The 23,369-nt window shown below is 35.8% G+C and overlaps 1 protein-coding gene across 16 annotated transcripts in view; it reads right to left on the bottom strand.

The window, feature by feature from the left end:
- The window catches only part of ATP11B (ATPase phospholipid transporting 11B (putative)), a 152,694-nt gene that overhangs the window by 114,722 nt on the left and 14,603 nt on the right, over window positions 1–23,369 (bottom strand). For all 16 annotated transcript variants that reach the window (XR_008914006.1, XR_008914004.1, XR_008914005.1 and 13 more), the window contains exons 2-4: window positions 9,816–9,932; window positions 5,680–5,769; window positions 2,488–2,568 (exon numbers count right to left, since the gene is read on the bottom strand). Coding sequence is in view for 12 of the 16 variants with exons in the window: in XM_056807473.1 (XP_056663451.1) it covers window positions 2,488–2,568; window positions 5,680–5,769; window positions 9,816–9,932 (288 nt within the window). In the remaining 4 variants the exon portion in view is untranslated. The remainder of the gene's footprint in view (window positions 1–2,487; window positions 2,569–5,679; window positions 5,770–9,815; window positions 9,933–23,369) is intronic.

Raw genomic sequence — 23,369 nt, 5'->3', positions numbered from 1 at the left:
AGTAAATTCCTTGGTGGCCATTGTTCAATATTACATCAATCTTAAAAAGGTGAAATTTTCACCATTACACTCCAGAGAAAGGAGAAATCACAACAGTAAGAATTATCTTGATACTTTCTCGTCAAGCTATCCTCCACCTCTCCTTCACCCTGTTCTAACTTTCATGTGTGAAGATTCATTGTCAATTTTTATAGGTCACATACCCTGAAATATGTTTTCAAGTTTACATTTTCCTTTAAATCTGTCAAATACCACATTGATATCATTGTATGACATTGCCATTTGACATACCAAATTACAATCTTATTTAGAAATATTAAATGTGCTAAGGGATTAAGATATTTGAAAATAGGTTGGCAACATTTTAAGGGAGGAATTCTCTGAATAATATTCTTAGACTAACTTTTTGAAGAACTACATTTATTTTTATATTAGTCTAGTCTATTAAGTCAAAGGCTTATAAATTCAGAGGGAAGAGACATTAGACCTACTAGGAACTACGCCTTCTGACAAACAAACCAAGGCCTAGAGAGGCATTTGTCCAAGGTCACATAGATACAAAGGGACTGAAATCCAGGTTCCCTGACTTTAAATCTGGTACTACATACCACATGCACAGACATACACACATATGCATATATATGCACTTCAATCAGTCATCAACAAGCATTTAGAAGCTTTCTCTTGTGTCTTGGCAGGTACTATGCTGAGTACTGAATATACAAAGAATGTAACAATCACTATTCACAATGTCCTCATATTCTAATAGGGGAGACAACAAGGACAAAAGAATATGCAGAAAAAAAGTAAAAAGAATACATACAATAAATATAGGCAAGAGGGATTCTGTGGGGTAAATGGAAGGAGGGAGAGAGGGCATTCCTGGAATGTGGTATGAAGTTGGGGGGTTGAATATCTGAGAATAGACACCAGTCTGGCTAGACTATAGAATTTGGGGAAGGATTTGAGAACAGAGAACAGTGTAAAGTTGAAAAGGCTAACTACAGGAATTGGAATTAGTGCCAGAGATATTAAACTAGTTTCTCCTTTACTGGTTTAAATGAGGTATATAAATCAAAATAGCAAAGTACAGTGGAAAGATTAAACAGAGCCCTAAAGATTTGCAATGCTCTCTTCTCTTTAGCACATTAGTACAATAAATCTATCAGATTAGCTGTCATCTTTGAAAGCAAGCTATCCCAATAATAAGATAGGAAGGAGTGAAGGCAGAAAATGAGACAAAGTAAGAAAGAACAAATCTGAGTCTAGATAAAATTATCCAGTGCAGGGGGGAGGGGGGATGATTAAGAATAAAGAGATTCCAACATAATGGACTTAGCTACTAGCAGCAATGCAGTGATGCAGGACAATCTGAAGGGACTTATGAGAAAGAAAGCTATCCACATCCAGAGAAAGAATTATGGGAGCAGAAACGCAGAAGAAAAGAATGACTTATCACTTGTTTATATGGGTATATGATTTGGGGTTTTGGTTTTAAAAGATAACTGAAAAAATGAATAATATCAAAATAGGTATCAAGTGAAAACATTTATATAACTAAGTGGAATTGCTTGTCAGTTCTAGGAGAGGAGAGAGAAGAGGGAAGGGAAAGAAAATGTATCATGTAAACATGGAAAAATATTTAAAAAATAAAAATGTAAAAAAACAAACAAAAGAATAATAAAGGGACTGGAGGCAGCTAGTGTCCCAGTAGATTGTGAGTCAGGCCTAGAGTTGGGAGGTCCTGGATTCAAAACTGGCCTCAGATACTTCCCAGCTGTGTGACTCTGGGCAAATCAATTAACACTCCCCCCAACCCCCAACTGTCTAGCTTTTCTGTCTTGGAATCGATTCACAGTATTTATTCTAAGACAGAAGGTAAGGGTTAAAAAAAAAAAGAATAAGGAAACTAAGGGGCATAGGGACCTACAGTGAGAAGTTTATGCTAGAACCAAGAGGTCTTTCCCTATACATTTTTAGAATCTAATGAAATGTTAAACAGGTATAATGCTAACTTAATAATTATACAGGTATAAATGAAAATAACAATAATTGTGTAACACCAGATGTCTAAACTATATCTACTGCCTGAGTTTAATAGATGTTCAATAGTATACAATATATAATATATAATCCAATAGGACAGGAAAGGGACTGGACCTGTTATTTACTTGGTATAGTGAATTTCTGGGTAAGTAAGCACTCCCTACCTGCAAATTCTTAGCAACAAACACTCTACAAGAATTATCAATACTAGTTAAGTGACTCACCTAGGATCCCATAGCCAGAATGTTTCAAGGACATCCTTAAAGCTTAGGTGTCCACTCTTGAGCAGCTATACCAAAAAACTTTTCAAAAGCAAACAAAATTCCTTACACGAATTATTGTTCACAATCTTACATGATAATTTATTATAAAATAGAAAAAATGCAAGAACTTCTGAGTAACTTTTAGGGAAAATAAAAATAATAGGAACCAAATTCATACCTGCTTTATGGCGGTTACAGTTATCACAAAGAATAATGGAAGTCCACTGGTAATAGGACTCGTGGGAGTATCAATCATAAGCTGTATTTTTAAAAAAAAAAGGGGTTTTAGAATGTTACATTTTTTAGATTGCATGTTTTCTTTTTTATGTTATTATCATATTTTTTTTACATCATTTCACTTCCCAATGTGTCCCTCCCCTTCCCCCATTCAAAGAGTCTCATTTTTTTTAAAAGAGAAGGAAAAACCCCCCAAAAGTTCAACATAGCAATCAAATCTAACAGTAGATGCAGTGTTGGGTGTAGTCTAATCTCTCTTTCTTTGAAAGAATGCATGTTTAAAAAACAAACATGTCTTAATTTTCATTGTAATTAATTGTATTTGTAATTCATTGTAATTAATTCCATGCACAAGGTACAAAATACCAAATGAGATCCTCATTAGGATCAATATAGGATCATCATGCAATATAGTCTTATCTACTATTCCACACATTTCCATCTTTAATTTGATTTGAAGTTACACAGAATACTCCAAAAATTTTGAAGAGTGAAAAAGCTTTCTAAACAGTAAAAGTTCTCATAATCCATGAGGTATGTTGAGGCTCCTAGCTATATGCTTGAGAAAAGAACTGAACTTTAAGGCTTCACTGTAATAATATTTCTTGGTAGATTTCCAAAAACAGCAGAGAATATTTTTAATACAACTGGAAATAGGTCACTAATTTTTATCCTTGCACTGACCATCAAGTTCCAGTTCAGTGGGAAAAAACAAACTACCAACAGAATTGTTGTTCAGTTGTATCTGACTCTTTGTAATCCTATTTGGGGTTTTCTTAGCAAAGATACTGGAGTGGTTTGCATTTTCTTCTCCATCTCATTTTACAGATGAGGAAACTAAAGCAGAGTTACATAACTTGCCCAGGGCCACACAGTTAGTAAGTGTCTGAGGCTGTATTTAAACTCAAGAAGGTGAATTTTCCTGACTCCAGGCCTGGCACTCTATCCACTGCACCACCTAGCTGGCCTATCAACAGAGTTAGATGGAGGCTTTTTAATCATAAAATTTTTTTTAATTATTCATCAAACTGCAATTATGATTCATATGCAATATGATCTGAATATTATTACCATTCTTAATAATAATAGTGCTCCCATTTATGTTAAGTACTTTTAAAGTTTGCAAACTCAACTTCACATTATCCATGTGAGGTACAAAGTAAATATTCCAGGGGTTTATTACTATATTATAGATGGGGAAAGTAAAGGAGAAAGAAATTTGCCCACAATCACCTGGCTAGTGAGTATCAGAGGTGGGATCTGAATTCAGGTTTTCTTGAGATTGATCCCAACATTGTGTTGGCCTCTGTTGGTCTATACCACCCAAATTTTTGGAACTGGCTCAAGACAAAAAAATGGAAGTAATTGTCGTCTGTCACAATTAGAACTGGCACTGAGAAAAATAACCTGAGTTCCATGATCTTGTGGGGGCCAGGCTGATAGGTTCTGTTTCTACAAGCATAGGCTAAACCCCACACCAACCAGCATTGACACAACTACAGACAACTGATGATCAATGAAAATGGGTGAGAATATATATGGGATCAGTGTATATTGTTCATGGCTGCTAGAATAATCACTTATTGTGCAGTAGTATTTTTCACTGTAAATCAACAGGGTAATCTTGTTTAAGAATAAATCACTCCAGGAGGCAGCTGGGTAGCTCAGTGGATTGAGAGCCAGGCCTAGAGATGGAAGGTCCCAGGTTCAAATCTGACCTCAGGCACTTCCTAGCTGTGTGACCCTGGGCAAGTCACTTAACCCCCATTAAGCCCTGACCACTCCCCTGCCTTGGAACCAAAACATAGTATTAATTCTAAGGCAGAAAGTAAGAGTTTAAAAAGAAAAAAAAAAGAAGTCACTCACAACATCATATTTCTCCATACAAAAGCTTTAAAATAATCTGTGATATTTAAAAAGATTTTAAATGTCTAGTGAGAAAAGCTTTGAGTTCTGTTGCTGATATATATTATTGTACTGAATATAACACAAACTCCAAATAGTTTGACAAGTTCTAATTTCTGAAGTAGGTAGGACAGTCCTCACAGAAAACAAAATGATCATTATTTAAAAACTAAACTATTTAATCACTGTAAATACCAATCTTTAAGAGCATACATTTTAATACAAAAGCTCCAGGACAAGTTCTAGGCTCAAGAGAAAAGCTGTTGAGCTTATTCAATAAACAAAAATCTTATGTTGCATTTCAAAGACTTTCTAAGAAGCAAAACAAGTAAAAAAAGTGTAGTAGAAAATGGACCAGGGCAGCTAGGTGTACCAATGGATTGAGAACCAAGCCTGGAGACAGTGTGTCTTGTCTTGCTCATCTGAAAACAGAACTTAGCAGAGAGAGAAAAATTGTCTTTGATTGAATCTTATGGCCAACAGCCCTGACACTTCCCAAAAGGAGATCTAGAAAGAATATTAAAAAATTGACATGGGGGGCAGCTGGGTAGCTCAATGGATTGAGAGTCAGGCCTAGAGATGGGAGGTCCTAGGTTCAAATCTGGCCTCAGACACTTCCCAGCTGTGTGACTGTGGGCAAGTCACTTGACCCCCATTGCCTAGCCCTTACCACTCTTTTGCCTTAGAGCCAATACAAAGTATTGACTCCAAGACGGAAGATAAGGGTTAAAAAAAATGACATGATTCCTTGTGTGACCCAGAGGGAGATGTCTTTATATATTGTATAGGAACTCTGTAAATGTGGGGAATTTTTCTTACTAAATACAATCCAATTCAATATGAGAAACATTTGTTAAGCATTTAATGTGAGCAAAGATTGTTCTGTGTATTGGGAACACAAAAATGAAAATGGATACAATCTGACTTTAATGATCTTACAATTTAATGGAGATTAAGAAAATGGCATTTGTCGTTACTTTTTATCAAATTAAAAAAACTTAATTAATCCAAATTTTATTAAGTTGGCTCCTAAAACCAAGTAATCTAGTTCTGGTTCAAAATGTGTGCCTAGAAATAACTGCTATTTTTTCAATGATCTTTTCCTAGTCTTATCCTCTTAAAGCATTTTCAGAAATCTCCTTTTAAAAACTATTTTTCCATTTAAAAAATAAACATCTTATTGAATTAAATAATGAAACAAAATATAATTAAATATTAAAGAACTTACCTGGACCAAAAAGATAATAAGAAAGTAAAAGTTTGCTACTCTTCTGAATTGTTCAAATAAATTTTTGGGCACAAAATTCCACACGGTATACTGAGAGAGAAAAAATATTTGAGTCATGTAAGATTCATTAAGAGCAGTTGGAAGAGCATAGCCCAATGAAGCCCTTAAGAGCTAACCTGTCTTATTTAGTTTTAAATGACTTTAAAGCTTTCAACTGGTTTTGACATATTCCAAACTACGTTAATGGACACTATTAAGATTCTACATATGTGAAAAATTGGTTTGCACTCTGTGAGAAAATAACTTGGCTAAAACACATGGAATTTAAAGTTTAAGTTGACATACACGTGAGAAACTCTAACACAAAACATGGCAAGTGTGAGTACAAATGTGCATGTGTGGGAGAAAGAGGTGGCCAAGAGGGAGATAGGCTGAGGAAAAACAGGTTTCCTCAAGGTGGCAGCAGTGTTGAAATTGGGTTTTAGACAAGCAGAAAAGCAATAGGCAGAAGAGGTCAGGAAGGAGTTTAAAATATTTGCCTTTTTATACTTTAAAAATATCAACAAACTAACATTTTCTTATACGGATAATAGAAAATGATGATTGCATGTGACATAAGCACTAAGTATAAATTCCAGCCTTCTGAGATTCCTTCTACTCCCCTTTTATTTATTTTAAAATGTTTCATTGATGCTTTTTTCTCCTGTTTTTTTTTTTTGGGGGGGGGGGGTGGTATCACTATGGCTATTCGCTTGCTTTGTTAACCACCCCTACCTCCAGTCCTCCCTTGTAACAAATGAGCATTATCAAGGAAAACAAATACATTCATTCATTGACCATATGTGAAAATGCATTGCTCATTTCTGAACCTCTCCTCTATTGTCTTTTTGCCAGGAGGCAGTAAGTGTGAGCCATCACCAATCCTTCAAATTAACATTGACTATGCTCATCAGTTTTTAAATCTTTCAGAATGGTTTTACTTTACAATGCTATACATAGTCAATGTACAAACTGTTTAGACTCTGCTCACTTCACTTTGTATCAGTCTATCCAAGTCTTCCCAGGGTTCTGAATCCATCACTTTTTTCTCTTCTCATGGCACAATCATATTCTTGTTCATTTATACAACATAACCTATTCAGACACTGCCTAGTAGCTGGGCACTCCCTCTGTTATCAGTTCTTTGCTATAATATTTTGGCGCATGGAATTATTTTCCTCCTCTCTGATTCTTTGGGCCATATACCTAAAGGGAGTCACTCACTGGTCAGAGTATGCTGTTTAGTGTCTACTGTGGCAAAATTCTAAATTGCTTTGAAAATGGTTGGAGCTATTACATCTTCACTAACAGTGCATTGTTGTTCCTATACTCCTTCAGCCCATCCAATAAGTCCTATTTTATTATTTGTCACCATTGCCAATCTGGTAGAACTTCTTGTGCTTCAATTTACATTTTTCATATTAAGAGTCTGCAGCATTTTTTCATTTCTTGAAAACTGCCTATTCATATCCTTTGAATATTTCTCTACCATACAATGGCTTGGTAGGGTAATGGACAAAGCACAAGATCTAAAGTTGGGAAGACTTAAATTCAGCCTGACATTGATACTCTGTGCTCTTAGACAAATTAATTAACCTCTTTCTGCCTTGGTTTCCTCAAATGTAAAATGAGGATCATAAACCTGTCTCATAAAGCAGTTGTAAGGATCAAATGAGAGAATAACTATAAAGTGGTGGACACAGGATCAGACACATGCTAAATAAATGCTTGTTCCCTTCCGCCCTCCTTAAACACACAGATTAGTATCCATTCCCTACATATCTTGGATACCAGAAATATCAGAGCAATCTGCAGCAAAGACTTTATCTGCATGTCTTTTGTTTATGTAGGAACTTTTCAATATTATTATCAAAAAAGAAACTATAAACTTAGTAACAGATTGGACATGGGCAAGTGATGGAGAGAGAATAATCAAAAGGTAGCAGCAGCTTCAAACATGGGTATTTTCATACTATGAAAAGTTTGAAGTCCTATTTTTGATTACAGAACAGCTTAATTTTAGGGGCATCAAGAGAAAAAGAAATGTTTTATATAAACTTGGTGAAGTCATCTGCCTAGGGTAATGATTAATGCCATGGGAGTAAATAGGATTGCTAAGAGATAAGAGATAAGATAAAGGCTAAGAAAAGAATCTTGGGGAGCATCCTCCTTTAAATTTTAAATCCCCAGTTAAAGACTTCATTGTAAATCCTAAAAATCAAAGGAGAAATCAATACATTTGAAAGAGAACTATTGAGGTAATAAATAAGACTAAAGTTGATTTTATAAAAAAAAGAGAACATAGGTTAAGGTTAATTTGTTTAAAAAAGGAAAGAAGAAAAACAGATTGACAATTTTTCTTTGTTAAAAAGAATTCAAAGGAAGTGAGAGGGAGATTGGAAGAGGGGTAGCATGGGATTCAACAAAAGACTGATTTAAAAACAAGAATCAATAAAACTTTTTAAAGAAACGAAGTGTATCTTTCTGGGATGGTCAAAGGTAATTTTAACAGGAAAAAAAAGGATAGGAAGCGGACAACTTCTAAGTCTCTTCTAAAACAATTCTGAGCTTTATGAAGCTTTTATGAGAGGAACTATGACAGAGTGGTCCATGTCATCTGAAGTTTGAGTTTTGGCTCAGAAAAACAAAAGGACCTTAGGCAAACCTCTTAATCTCTGTGAAGCTCAGTTTTCAAGTCTGTAAAAGGGAGGGATGAGGGAACACCTTTACTACTTGCTTCACAAGACTCCTATTAGAAAATCAATGGAAATTATTAAATGCAATACTTAAGCCATGTGTTTATACCATTCATCATTAAAAATAGGATTGAGGGCAGATACTTACACTCCCTTTATTATGGCAGTGTTTATGGCAGAACTAAAGGCTGTCTGGATATCTATCTAGAAGTATGCAGCAGCCCCCCCCCCCCCCCCCCCCATGACTTCTAGCATTTTTTCATAAATGATCTATCTGATTGCAGCCTGCTACTTAAAGTCCCACACAAAATGTATCTGGTCAGGCCCAACTTTTAAAAGATCATTTTCAGGCCTTCCCATCATCTCATGTTTCTGCTCTGAACTCAAATCTTCTGGGCCTTCCTTTTGTTGAGGAAGTTCAGAGAAAAGAAGAGGTTTGCTCCTCTGAATGGACCTCACAATGTCCATCTGTTATCCCTGTGCCATTCTGCTTCACCTTACACAAGAAATAAATAAGAAAAGCAAAAAGGGCCGAAACAGCACTTTGGTACTAGCAATAAATGTGTTAACCATATCCAACTAATAAAATGTTTACTCTCCTGACGATTTCAAATCATAAACAGACAAATCACCTTTGGAAGTGGATGTTTGTTAGAAGGAGCCTATTATTTACCTGAGAGACTAAATATATAAATACATATTTTATGTTAAAAGACACACTAAACTTTCTCTTTTATTAAAACCCATACCTTCCATCTTGGAATCAATACTCTATATTGTATCCAAGGCAGAAGAGTAGTGTAAGGACTAGGCAATGGGGGTTAAGTGACATGCCAAAGGTCATACAGCTAAGAAGTGTCTGAGGCCAAATTTGAACCCAGGTCTTCCCATCTCCAGGCTTGGCTCTCAATCCACTGAGCTACCTCACTACTCCCTAAAACACCAATCCTGGAGTCTAATGGATCTTTGTTCAAATCCGGCTTCTTAGACACATCCTAGCTATATGATCCTAGGAAAATCACTTAACCTTAATTGTGTAGCCCTTGACTTTCTGCCTTAAGAGTTTTTCCTATGACAAAAGGTAAGGGTTATTTAAAAAAAATTCTTTTTAGTTAACGTTTTGCCATTTTAGTTAATGTTTTGTCTTGATAGACAGGCAGATGATGTGCTCAATCAATGTGTAGAATGAGACATAAAATTGTGGATATGGCCAGCTGAATGAGTGATTTGTTTAACTATGCATATTTCTCACAAGGGTTCGATCTGTATTTTTTCCTAATGAGAGACAGAAAGGTGCAGTAGCAGAACAAATAAATGATTCTTAAGTTTTAAATAATTCGAACAAAACTAAATCAAGTGTTATAAATCTGTGTTTTAAAAAATATATTTGTTGAGCCTTACCTTTGATGATATGATTCGGTTATCTATAAATTTCTGAGGAGTATAAAGTCCATTCTGAGGAAATCTGTTTGCTATATAAATTGTTCTTGTGTCACTTTGATGTGGTGGGTCAAAACCCTAAGACCAAAAGGAAAAAAAGGATTATAATTAGTTGAACTATATAAAATAATTTCTGATATCACTTAATCCAAGATTATTTACATACAGTTTTGCTAGTCTTTCAGTTTATACGTATTTAATCAATTAGTTCAATAATAAAAAAATAGTACATTGCCCCTTTCTTCTATGTTCAGATCTGTAGGCAAACAAAAACATTACATTTTGTTAAGTTCCATTTTAAAATATACTGCTGCTACCTGTTTTCTGCTGTATTATTGGAAGAATCACCCCACTGGATTCCCTGGCCCCTGTCTCTCCCTCCTGCAGGCTATTCTAGTGCTGCCAAAAGATCACACACATTTCTTTACCATATTACTTCTTTGTCAAAAACCTTCAGTGGCTCCCTATTTCTCACCAAGTAAAGTACAAAAGCATTATAGCCCAGCATTCAAGGCCATGTGCAGTATGACCCTAGCCTACTTTTTCAATCTTCTCTTACTCTTCATTCCCCTCTGTGCATTTCACCATTCATTTGCCTTCCCCCCACTCCTTCCATAAGAGATCAAATGAGGTCATGTTATTAAAGTGTTCAGTACAGGGCCTGACCCATATTAGGTGTTTAATAAATGCTTGTTTCTGTGTTTTCTGTATCTTTGCTTACTTCTAACATGCGTGACACAAATATTGCCTGCCCTTTCACCTACTAGAATCTTTCCCTTCTTTTTTAAATTATAAACTCCTTGAAGGTAAGCCCATGGGAAATAGTGCTTACCTTCAAGGAGTTGCTGACTGGCAAAATGCGATGGGGTGAAGTAGATTGAAGGGTTGACTGAAGCTTTGCTGATTGAGGTACCATTCACAGAAAATAAAAGATGTTGAGGATGATAACTTCTGTGGGAAGCTTTACACAACCTGATTTGCAAGTATGGGCAGGACATCCAAGATGAGCTACAGATTTCCCACCTTCTGCCAAAGAGGTGATAGATTCAAGATAAAGATTCAGATAGGAGATTTTTGGACATGGGCAATGTGGAAATATAGCTTGCTTAACTTACTAAAATACTCTCTGTAGATTAAATAACGTACCTGAAAGTCAATTAACAATATTAATATTGCTATCATAGCCTAATTACCAGTCTGCCTGCCTTCAGGATCTCTATATCCTTGCACATCTTATCAATCTTGTACATCTCTTGTCCATCTTGCACAGAGCTGCCAGGATAATCTTCCTTAAATGCTATTTTAATAATGTCAAGTTCTCTGTACCAGAGGCTAAAGTGGCTGCCTGTCAATTTAAAATTCTGTAGTTGGATTTAAGAGTTATTCCTAACCAAAATTTTCCTGCATCTTTTATCTTCCAGTTCCATACTTATCCAATCTCATCTCCTGGTACTAATATAAGCTGCTACTCTGAAACTCTTTCTACCAACTCATGTCCATCACTTCCTTGTCAAGATTAGATACGTCATCACATTTAAATATCTTTCCATGACTAACTGTCCCACATGCTAGTCACACTTTTGTATTCATGCAGCACTGACATGAAACCATATAACACGAATAGAAGACAATGTAGTACAAATTCTAGTGTTTTTTTCCCTGAATTATAGGTTATAGGCTTTCTAGACTGAAATGCTACTGAAAAAAAGATAAGAGAAAATCACAAAAAAATGCAGAAGTCAGTAAAATTTATATTATGTAATCTCAACTGAGTTCTCTCTGCAACAATCCTTTTCATCTCCCTAACTGACCCATTATTCCACTCCCATTTCACACTGAATGTCCAAGTTCAAGACATTTAAACCTAACATGTCCAAAATGGAATTCATTATCTTTCCTCTAAAACTCTATCCTTGGGGGCAGCTGGGTGGCTCAGTAGATTAAGAGCCAGGCCCAGAGACAGGAGGTCCTAGATTCAAATCTGCCCTCAGACACTTCCCAGCTGTGTGACCCTGGGCAAGACACTTGACCCCCATTGCCTAGCCCTTACCACTCTTCTGCCTTGGAGCCAATACACAGTATTGACTCCAAGACGTAAGGTGAGGGTTTAAAAAAAAAACAACCAATTAAAAAAAACCTCTATCCTTTTCTGAAATCCCCTCTTACTGTCAATGGTGCCACCTATTGTACTATTCCTAGTCACTTACGCTCATACATAACCGTATCCTAAACTCCTTATTTTTTTACCCCCTACATCCAAATCTGTTATCAAGGTCTACTGATTTTGCTTACTGAACATGTCTTTTATATGTATGTATATGTCTTGTATGTCTTCAATCTAACACTGTCACAGCCCAGGTACAGGCCTTAATCACCTCATACCTGGGCCTAGAGGCCATAGTCTGCTGCTCGGTCTCCCTTCTATATGTCTCTCTCTCTCTCTCCATGATAGTCCATCATCTACTTAGCTGTCAAAGTGATCTTCCTAAAGTACAGGGTTGACCATTTCATCCCCCCACTCAATAAACCTCAGTGGTTCCCTATAATCAATAGGTTCAAAGATGATCGTTTGTGTTTGGCATCTAAAGCCATTTATAGCACCACTATACTTTTCTAGTCTTCTTACAATTAACATTCCCACTGCCCATCAATTGGGGAATGGCTGAACAAACTGTGGTAGACAATTGTGATGGAATACTATTGTGCTATAAGAAATAAGCAAATTATTTCAGAAAAACCTGTTAAGACTTATATAAACTGAAGCAAAGTGAAGTGAGGTGACCAGGAGAACATTGTACACAGTAACAGCAACACTGTATGATGATCAACTGTGAATAACTGATTTTCAGCAATAAAATGGTCCAAGACCTCAACCACATAGAGATTTCCAAATAGACTTCTGAAGGACTTGGGATAAAAAAATGCTATCCATCTCTAGAGAAAGAACTGATAACTCTGAATCCAGATCAAAGGATATTTTCAACTTTATTTTTTCTCAGGTGGGTTTTTTCTTTTCAGTCTGTGTTTCAACATGATTAAAATGAAAATGTTTTGCATGATTGCATATGTATAAGTTGTATCAAACTGCCTTCTCAAGAAGGGAGGTAGTGAGCAAGAGAGGGAGAGAATTTGAAACTCAAAAATTTTTTAAATAAATGTTAAACATTTTTTCCACTTAATTGAGAAATGAGAGAAGAGGAAAAAAATGATCAACATCCCCAACTGGCTGTCCTCCATGCCTGGAATACTCTCTTCTGGCTTCCCTGTCTTCTTTCAGATCCAAGCTAAAACTACATCTTCAACATGAAGTCTTTCCAGAGCCCCTTCAATTCTAGTGCCTTCCTTCTGTTGACTAGCCCAACTTATCACTGTTTATATACTTGGAATTTGTCTCCCCCATTAGACTGTCTTTTTGCCTTAACCCAGCCTGGAAGATGTTTAAAAAATGTTTACTGAACCACTGACTGATTAAAGATGGGGCTGTCATTGCTTTTGAGACAGAGCTGGTTATAGTGCTGAACTATGTATCAGAAAAACAGATAATCATAGATTTAGAACTGGAAACAAACTTAGGGATGGCATTTAACACCATAAACCCCAGAGAGGCCAAGGGCACACAATAAACTAGCATAGGCAGTCCTCTGACTGAACACCTGGTGTTGCGCTCATTATACTGCACTGCCTCCTTACTAGTTTTAAAGCCTTTAGCCTCTATGAACCTCCATTTCCCAGGCTGCAGGCTGAGAATGATACTAAAAGGACTGTTGGAAAGCTCAAATGAGATGATGAGTATAAAGCACTTTGGTTTTTATAGATATGTCCCCTTCCTTTGGTACCTCCAGAATGACCACAAAACTACTAAATTCTAAGCCTGAGGCATCAAATTTACAGTGCAAAATGCTAAAGGCTCCAAACCATATTAGAATGAAATTGGGATATGTATAACACAACAAATAAAAATATAACAAAGATAATGTTGATTTGTAGTATTCTAAGTCAATATGCAGCTATAGGAATGCTTTCCATTTGAGTTTGACACCACTGTTCTAAACCATATCACACAAATGCTTCTCATTATTCCCAATAATCACTAATAAAATTTTAAAATCTAATTAAATTTGCGTGATCTCAAATGATTCCTAACTTGGCTATATAACACACATAGGAAAAGATTCCAAACACTTTTGGAGATGAAATATCTTATTTTTGCAAGTTTGATTTCAAACTCATTCCAGTCCATAGGACAAAAGCAGTATTACATAAGGTTTTCTTCATGATTTTTAAAATATTCTATGAGATAACTGATAACATGTATAGCATTCTTAACCAGAGGGTAAAGGAAAGGAAAGGAGAATTATTGGTTAGGACTTACTTCTTTATGTTGTCACGAATTATCTCTAAAAAGATTCTCAAATCCAGTTAGAATTAATTCACTTGAAAAAAATGATATGTCAAAGCAAGGCTTTTGGGGAAGGGAAAAAGTCAAATAGATGATGATATACTACAGTTCTGAAAAGGCTGGAAGTGATGGCTTCTTACAGAAGTAATTTCTCAAACTGGGGTTCAGAGGAAGTTCACTTCTAAGATTCAAAGTTCTGAAGTAGGTAGGTATAAATTCTGAAGCTTTCTACTGAAGGAGGCTCACTTACAAAACATCTGTCTTCTGCAACCATGTTAACATTGTGAAGATTGGATTTGGCTCTACCTTGATTGTAACAATGAAGGTACTTAGCTCTTCCTTGATTGTAAAGATTAAATTGTAATCCCCTGTCTATTTTTAGATTTTAATACCCAAAGTGTAAACCCAATACTTAAAGTAGATCTACCCATTTTAACCACAAAAAGGTTGTTCCTTGGAAACCTAGAAATATCTGCAGTGGATAGAAAATATTTTATTTCAATCTTTTCCCTACAGGATAAAAACATTTTGGACTAGGCATAGATGGTATAGGGATGCATTCAAGAGGAATGAATAGAGAGGACAATTTCGGACAAAAGAATATAAACATTCTCAAGATTTCAAAATAACATTTGATCATGTGGTAGACTGCCACTAACAGCAATACCAGGACAATTCTGAGGGGCTTATGAAAAAGAATGCTATTCCATCTTCAGAGAAAGAAATGATGGAGTGGAAATGCAAATGGAAACATGATTTATCACTTGTTTATTTGGGTATATGATTTGGGTTTTGGATTTTATAAGATTTTCACTTACAAAAATGAATAATATGAAAATGTTTTGCAGGATAATATATGTATAACCCAGCCAAAAAAAAAAGTAACATTTGATCATACTGATCCAGAGCATGTTTGTTTGAGACATTTGTCATTTCACAAATCTCAAATTAGGAAATAAAAGGATTATTGAGCAACATCTTATGTCATGGCTAAAATCATTATTTCTAAAGATAAGGACTGGGGGGAGAGGGGGAGAGCAGCTGGAGAGCTCAGTGGATTGAGAGCCAGGTCTAGAGACAGGAGGTCCTAGGTTCAAATCTGGCCTTATACACTTCCCAGCTGTGTGACCCTGAGCAAGTCACTTGATCCCCATTGCCTGGCCCTTAACATTCTTCTGCCTTGGAACCAATACACAAGAGGGTTTCTACATCAGGAAGGAGACTGGATTAGATGACCTTTATGACCCATTCCAAATCTATTCCTATAATTAAATCTATATAAATCTTGTGTGTTCTTTGGAAAGTCAATTTCCCCATATTTCATGCATTTTCTAATTATGTGAAGTAGGAATTCCCTTTCTGTTATTGTTTCTTGAATTTTGTTATTATTATATAGAAATGTAGGGGTTTTTTGAGAATTTATTTTTCAGCCTGTAGCAAAGATGATGATTCATGATTTCCTAGAATTTTCCAAGTAAACTATCAGAGAACAGTCTTACTTCTCTTTATCTATCTATCTATCTATCTATCTATCTATCTATCTATCTATCTATCTATCTATCTATCTGTCTGTCTGTCTGGCATTTCTAGAACTGTATCAAATAACATTGGGGAAAGTGAGTATCCTACCTTTTTCTTATTGCTGTATTTATTAGAAAAGGTTCTAGTATATCCCCATTGTATATGATGTTTATTTTTTGGTTTTAGATAAATGCTTTTTTATGACATTTAAAAAGATGCCTCTGTACCTATACTTCGTAGGGTTTTCAGTACCAAAGAGCATTGTATTTTGCTGAAGGCTTTTCTGTAACTATTGATGAAACAATCATGTGATTTCGGATATTCTGGTTTCTGATAAAATGAATTATGATGATTGTATTCCCAAAGTTGAGCCAATCTTGCATTCCTGGAGTAAATCTCCCTTGGTCTTGATGAATAATTTCTCATATAAATCTGATAGAATTTTGTTTAAACTCTAAGCCCATTCATATAACTTTTGCTACAGAGTAAATTTGCTGCTAGCATAATTAACACAAATAGAAGCCATATTACTGAGTGTTTGCAACATATGCGGTGTATATACACTAATACCAAATCCTATACTGCACTCAAGACACAACAAATAGCCTAACTCTGCAAACCATAGACAGGAAAGACTACAAAGTTCTAAAACATTACTGCAAATATAAAAGATTTGCAGTATGATAAATTTCTATCTGACAGATACAAGGTACTTACTTAATTATGGAAATAGTGCCCCAAAGTCAAAACAATAATTAATAATGACAAGATTTCATAGCTTTGTGATAATCTCAAATCCCTAGGAGTTGTTAGTTTGGTGTTTAAGAGGTCAATCAATGAAGAGTTTTCCTAACAATTCTTAATTATGGGATATTTAAAAAGTAAAAAGAAAAACTGATAGATTTTAAGCATAGTATACTTTATCAGGTGGAAGGAAGGCCAGCAAGAGTCTTCATAATAATTTTTTATTGTTCTTTGACATAGTTAATGCTATTCCAAAACAGCTATAGTGACTTTCCGGATAAATGGTAAGAGGGAGCTCATTCCTAGATAATTTCAAATTCAATATCAAATCTTTAGCTTTTCCCCAGGTCTCCCCTGAATAAAGAAAATCTTGCTGCTACTTATTCTTAAGGAAGAAATTTAAAGCCAGAATATAGATTCCTAAAGAAATATTACTTTTGTACTTTTCTGTACTTATATATTTGTATAACTTGTGCTTATATATATGGCTCCAACTCCCATGAAATACAATTTCCAAGGAATTAAAATTGCTAGAAGACCAACTCCTCTGAACCTAGGATGACCCTGAAAGGAACCTATGTAAGGTCTATGAGCAGGTTTATAATGCTAATTGTTGCAAAGCATACTATGTACCAGACAGTATGCCAGAACCAGAAAGGTATTTTATTAATAAAAAGGAAGCATTCTAGAAGACAAGAATGAAATAAAGTAAATGGTAGTTTTTCTTATCCTTTCTGGAGATAGTTCAAATTTGACCAAATTTCAAGAGCATGGATTCAGATTTGGGTAAACTTGGGATTTTTACAGTTAAGGATCCTGAAGAAAGTAGGCACTAGGCAAAATCTAGATCACTGCAAATAATCCCAACTTCAGTCCAGACTCTTCTGTAACATTCTTTAGCTTCCATATAATAGAAATCCATGTGAGAACTGGACAAAGGTAAAGTTGGTAAATGTTGTACCTAGTAACTTGGGAAGGGCAACAAAACCAGCAGAGATGATTAGATTTCTAGGTTGCAAATCAAGTCTGTGTGTAGAACCACATGAATTTGGTTATAATTCTATGGATAGATTTTAGTTCTAAAGTTGTCAAAAATCATTTGCCTTCCTATATAATGCAACGATTTGTCATATAAAATGTCACTGAAAACACTTGAATAACTGCAACAAAATAAAGTAGTAATCTCTCAGAATTTGTTTTCTCTCCACAGAAATAAAGGAGTGCTGTATTATAACTGTAACTGCTGATATTGCTGCACCCTGATCAATTCCCATGATCACTTAATATGGGGATTTGGTAAACCAGGAAAAGTCACATGCAATACACCAACATCTGAATACCTGCACAGGCATTCAAGTTAAGTTGGTGAAATCTTAGGTCTCTCCCTCTACAGTGATTCATTGAGCGTAGACCTTAGCTGTGAAACCACAGCCAGTATTATTACCAAGGACAAATCAGAAGATCAGTTTAAAAAGATCTTTAAAATTCTCTAAATTTTAATAAAGAAAAAATGGGGTTCTTGGCCACAACCTATTTGTTACATTTGTAGTATTAATAACACTGAATTTAGCGAATGGGAAAATAATCATTCAATTATTTTTATACTCTGAAAAACCTGTTTCAGGAACGAGAGAAGCTTGTTTCAGAAGACTGCAACATGACTGTACAAGAAAGACAGACCTATTAATACCTTGTCTTTGCTGTGGAATTAAAACCCCAGCAATTTATTTTTTATTAATACTAAAAGCATTAGGAGATCATATTATATTCCAGAAAAGGGAAGACATAACAGGAGGATAGAAAAAGTCATAGATTATTAATACTCCAAAAAAAGACAATCAAGGGAATATCAATCCATGTCTATTTTTTCATTTTTATAAGAATAATCCTTGATGAAAACATGAGAAAGAACAAATAGATTTTTACAAGTCTCTAAAACAAATTACACAAACTTAATGAAAGATACAATATATTTAAGAAATTCATTGTGCTTATTTTATAAATTAAAAAACATATTTGACTCAGAGCAAAACATAAGCTAATAGCTCTTTTCCAACAAGGAGTCACTCAAAGCTATGTTAAAATTATACAAGGTTCTAACTGGGAGAACATTTTTATAACAAAACTCTCTGACAAAGGTTTAATTTCAAAAACATATAAGGAACTAAGTCAAATTTACAAAGCCATTCCCTAATCAACAAATGGTCAAGGGGCATTTATAGACAGTTTTTTACATGATACTATCAATAAACACATGAAAAAGTGTTATTCTCTTATAATTAATGGAATGCAAATCAAAACAACACTGAGGTACCATCTCACATCGAGCAGGTTGGCTAATATGACAGCAAAGGAAAGTAATAAATGTTGGAGGGGTTGTGGCAAAATTGGGACATTAGTGCATTGCTGGTAGAGTTGTGAATTAATCCAACCATTCTGGAGGGCAATTTGGAACTATGCCCAAAGGGCGATAAAAGACTGTCTGCCCTTTGATCCAGCCATAGCACTGCTGGGTTTGTACCCCAAAGAGAAAATAGGGGGAAAGACTTGTACAAAAATATTTATAGCTGCACTCTTTGTGGTAGCAAAAAAAATTGGAAAATGAGGGGATGCCCCTCATTGGGGAATGGCTAAACAAACTGTGGTATCTGATGGTGATGGAATACTATTGTGCTGAAAGGAATAATGAACGAGAGGAATTCCATGTGAACTGGAATGACCTCCAGGAATGGATGCAGAGTGAAAGAACAGAACCAGGAGAACATTGTATACAGAGACTGATACGTTGTATTACTATCGAATGTAATAGACTTTGCTACTGGAAGCAATGCAATGATTCAGGAAAATCCAGAGGAATTTGTGAGAAAGAACATTATCCACATCTAGAAAAAGAATTGTGGAAGCAGAAACACAGAAGAAAAACATATGATCGATCATGTAGTTCTATGGGAATGTGATTGGGGTTCTGATGTTAAAAGATCACTCCTGAAAATAGTAATAACATGGAAAGAGGTTTTGAACAATGATGCATGTATAACCCAGTGGAACTGCTTGTCAGCTTTGGGAGGGGGGAGGATCATGAATCATGTAACTGTGGAAAAATATTCTAAATAAAAAAGGGGGAAAAATTAAAAATAAAAACAAAAATAACTAACATTATACAAAGTTCCCTGACAAATGCAGTGAAAGGGTACAGATAGTACTAATTACTAATCAATTGACAATCAAATTTTTGAAGATTAAAGCATAAAATGGGCTATAAGTGTTTTTCAAAACTGTTTAGCACTGTGATGAAGGAATGTTTTATACAAAATCCAAATGGAAGAAAGATTTTACATAAGGCAAAAAAGTGAAAGGGATAAGCACATATATAGTGCCTACAGAGGAAATCCTCCAGATACTCCTGTCTGTGGGTGATACTAAGTCACAGAACAATTCAAGGCTTACTTAATGAGACCCATGATTACTAAAGGGAAATCTAACAATTTATATAGGAAAACAAAATGAAAATTAATTTTAAATTAATTTCTTTAAATGAATGAAAAAGGCTTACTGAACAGATCACAACATCCATTTCAGTGGCCATTCCACTGAATTAGTAGGGCATTAAGTAGAGTTAGGACAAGCAGTATAAAGAGACAATGAACTGGATCTAAAATTGATTAGGATAACGAGAGCAGGATAGAATTTTATTATGAGGAAGAGCACTACATTTTTAAGAATCCTAAATTGTTCCACTTAAGGAAGATGAACTTTTAAGACAAGACATCTCCCAGGGATACTATATGTCTGCCAGTCTTGGAATGCTATAATCTCCAAGGAATTAAAATGGCAAATAAACCAAGCCCAGAAGCCTGAAGATGAATTATTCTATCTCCTTTCCAAGAGAGAAGATGGGCTCAAGGTCCAAAATAAGATGCTTTTTTGCATATGGCCAGTGAGGGAATTTGCTTGTTTGTCATGAAAGGTTTAACCTTTTCTTCTTTGTTGCTGTTCAATGAATGTGGGAAGGACAGTGTAGGGGAGAGATAAAATTTAAAATAAATAATTTGAAGGAGGGAAAGCTGTAAGTGATGCAAAGGGCATATGAGAAGGGGCAGGGAAGTTGTAGTGTATTTCCAATGAAGAACTACACTTGAGAAATGTCATGAATGAATGAAAGAAAAACATGTTAAGTATTTACAGTATAGCAAGCATTGTTTGTGTGCTACATGCTATAGATACACATAGAAAAAGAGCCTTGCCCAAATTCTAAAGAGAGAAGATAACACAAAGGGGTTTTGATGTTGGAAGGAGTTTTAGTCTGGGGCATCACAGGGATGGTGAGCTGATCTACAAGACAGATCTTTCCAAAAGCAATGGTACTAGGAACATATTTATTACATCCAGTTCAAGTGGCAAAGAGAAACACAAAAATGAACAGGCAGATGACAAGGTAGCCTAGAACTAGAAAAGTATCAACAAGAATGTGAAGATGAATGGAGTATAGGGTCAGCTCTGAATATAGTAGGTTAAGTGGGCTAGTTTATACTCAGTCACCAAGCAAGGCTTCTGGAATCCAACGTATGGATGCCAAAGAGGGAAGAATGGATTAACCTACTCATGGATAAGGGGCATGGACTCTGTAAGTACAATATAGAAATTCAGTGCAGAAAGCAGTGGTCCAGCTGTGGAGAAGGGTAGGAATGGCAAGCAGATGGCAAGATGAACTGAGTAAACAGCTATAAGGGATTTTAAGTGAAGCATAGTTTTGGTTCTGGGGCCAGTTAGATATAATGACAGAAGAAATGTTAATGATAAAATGTCTATCTAGAAAAGGAGGATGGGGCATATGACATAAGGGAAACCTGAGAGCTTAAGTACTTTATTCATATCCTCAAAATATAGAGACCTAGAGCCACAGAGGAGAAACTATAATGGATATGACGAAATAACTAAAATTCCTGTCTCATAATATTCTGATGAATAAAGATGGAGAAAGAAACTACTCAATACTACAACTGAATGGATTATTCAGAATTGATTGGCTGGCTGGATTCAAAGTTCAATTTTAGGGAGCAGCTAGGTGGCTCAGTGGAGAGCCAGGCCTAGAGACAGGAGAACCTGGGTTCAATGGCCCCTATACTCTTCCTAGTTGTATATCCCTGGGCAAGTCACTTAATCTCCATTGCTTACTTCTTACTACTCTTCTATCTTGGAACCAATATATAGTAATGATCCTAAAATGGAAGCTAAGGGTTTAAAAAAAAAAGTTCAATTTCAATTTCAACCTCAAAGATTCAATGTCAATGTAGTAGGAAGTCTCGAATGGAGGACCCCAGGAACCTGTACTTGGTTGGCCCTGTGTTGTTAAGTATTTTTATTGACAACTTGGATAAAGAAATTGATGCTATACTCATCAAATTTTCAGATAATAAGCAGGGCCGGGCAGCTAACATGCTGAATAATAGGATACAAAAAAATCTGGTCAGACTAGACCATGGACTGAATCTAATAACATTATTTAATAGGGATAAATATAAATTGATATAAAAAATTCAACTTCACAAGTACAAGAGAGTAGTACAAGATGATTAGAGAGTAGGTAAAAGATCTGGGAATTTAAGTGAACTTCAAGTGGCAACTAAAAAGGTAAATGTATTCTTAGATTACATTAAGAAAGGTAGAGCTGGGGCAAATAAGTGGTGCAGTGAATAGTGTGCTAGGCCTGGAATCTAGAGAACCTGGGTTCAAATCCGAACTCAGACACTTCCTAGCTATGTGACCCTGGGCAAGTCACTTAACCTCACTTGCCAAGCTCTTGTTGCTCTTCTAACAAGTTGTTACTAAGAAGGAAGGGTTTGAAAAAAGAAAAACAAAAAGAAAGGTATAGCTTCCAAGAAGAGTGAGGCGAGAATCATATTATTATATTCTTTTCTCATTAAATCTCATCTGAAAATGAAGCTAATGTCCAGCCTGGAGATAGCTAGGAAATGCTTGGGAGGCGCCTCTATCTGGACAAAATAGAATCTAATTTCTCAGTGATCAGGAGCTAGAGATTGTAGCCTAAGTGGAGACAAGAGGAGTTGGCAATACATGGAGATGGCTGAGAACTATTGTGGAGGCTCCAAACTGGCCTATCAAAGCTTAAGGTAGATCCAGAGGCAAGAAATATACCAGATCCATAGATGGTGAACCTGTGGCACAAATGACAAAGATGGCATGCAGAGACCTCTTTGTGGACATATGCAGGTCCCTGACTTGGCCAGCTGGGAGCCTAGCCCTGTCCTCAAACACAGGGGGTGGGGACATTCTAGTCTCCCTCCACCATCCCCAGGGGCTGCTGAGAGTAGCCATGGCACCCAACCTCATCTTCCTCTTTTACAGGTGGAGCAGTAACACAGCTATATCTGTCCCGCCTCCAGCAAGAGTAGGTCACCTCCCCAGTCAGCAGTTTGGCTCCATCCCCAAATGCAGGGGTGAATGGGGCACTACATGCCATCAGGGGTGGGGCATGGCAGGGGTCCCCAAAAAGTTCACTATCACTGGAATAGACAGTCACTGAGGTTTCCTTCCAACTCTCAAACTTTGTAACTCTATGAAAATGCTTTATAAAGTTTCATATGTAAGGATCACTTTTTTAGGTCATCTATAAGTCAAGGACTATCTCTTTTTTAAAAAATTTAAAGATATTTTCTTTTACTAAATACATGATTTTCAACATATTTTCCAAAATGATAAGATACAAATGGTCTTCTTTCCTCCTTTCCCTCCCCCTTTGTGGAGATTTAAGCAATTTGATCTGGATTATACATGTATTATCATGTAAAACATACTATCATATTGATCATTGTTGCAAGAGAATATTTACA

This window comes from Monodelphis domestica, chromosome 8 (assembly GCF_027887165.1).
Source record: "Monodelphis domestica isolate mMonDom1 chromosome 8, mMonDom1.pri, whole genome shotgun sequence".
NCBI classification, from domain to species: domain Eukaryota; kingdom Metazoa; phylum Chordata; class Mammalia; order Didelphimorphia; family Didelphidae; genus Monodelphis; species Monodelphis domestica.
Note: the sequence above shows the minus strand (reverse complement) of the source record. Positions and strands in the feature narration are given on the sequence as shown.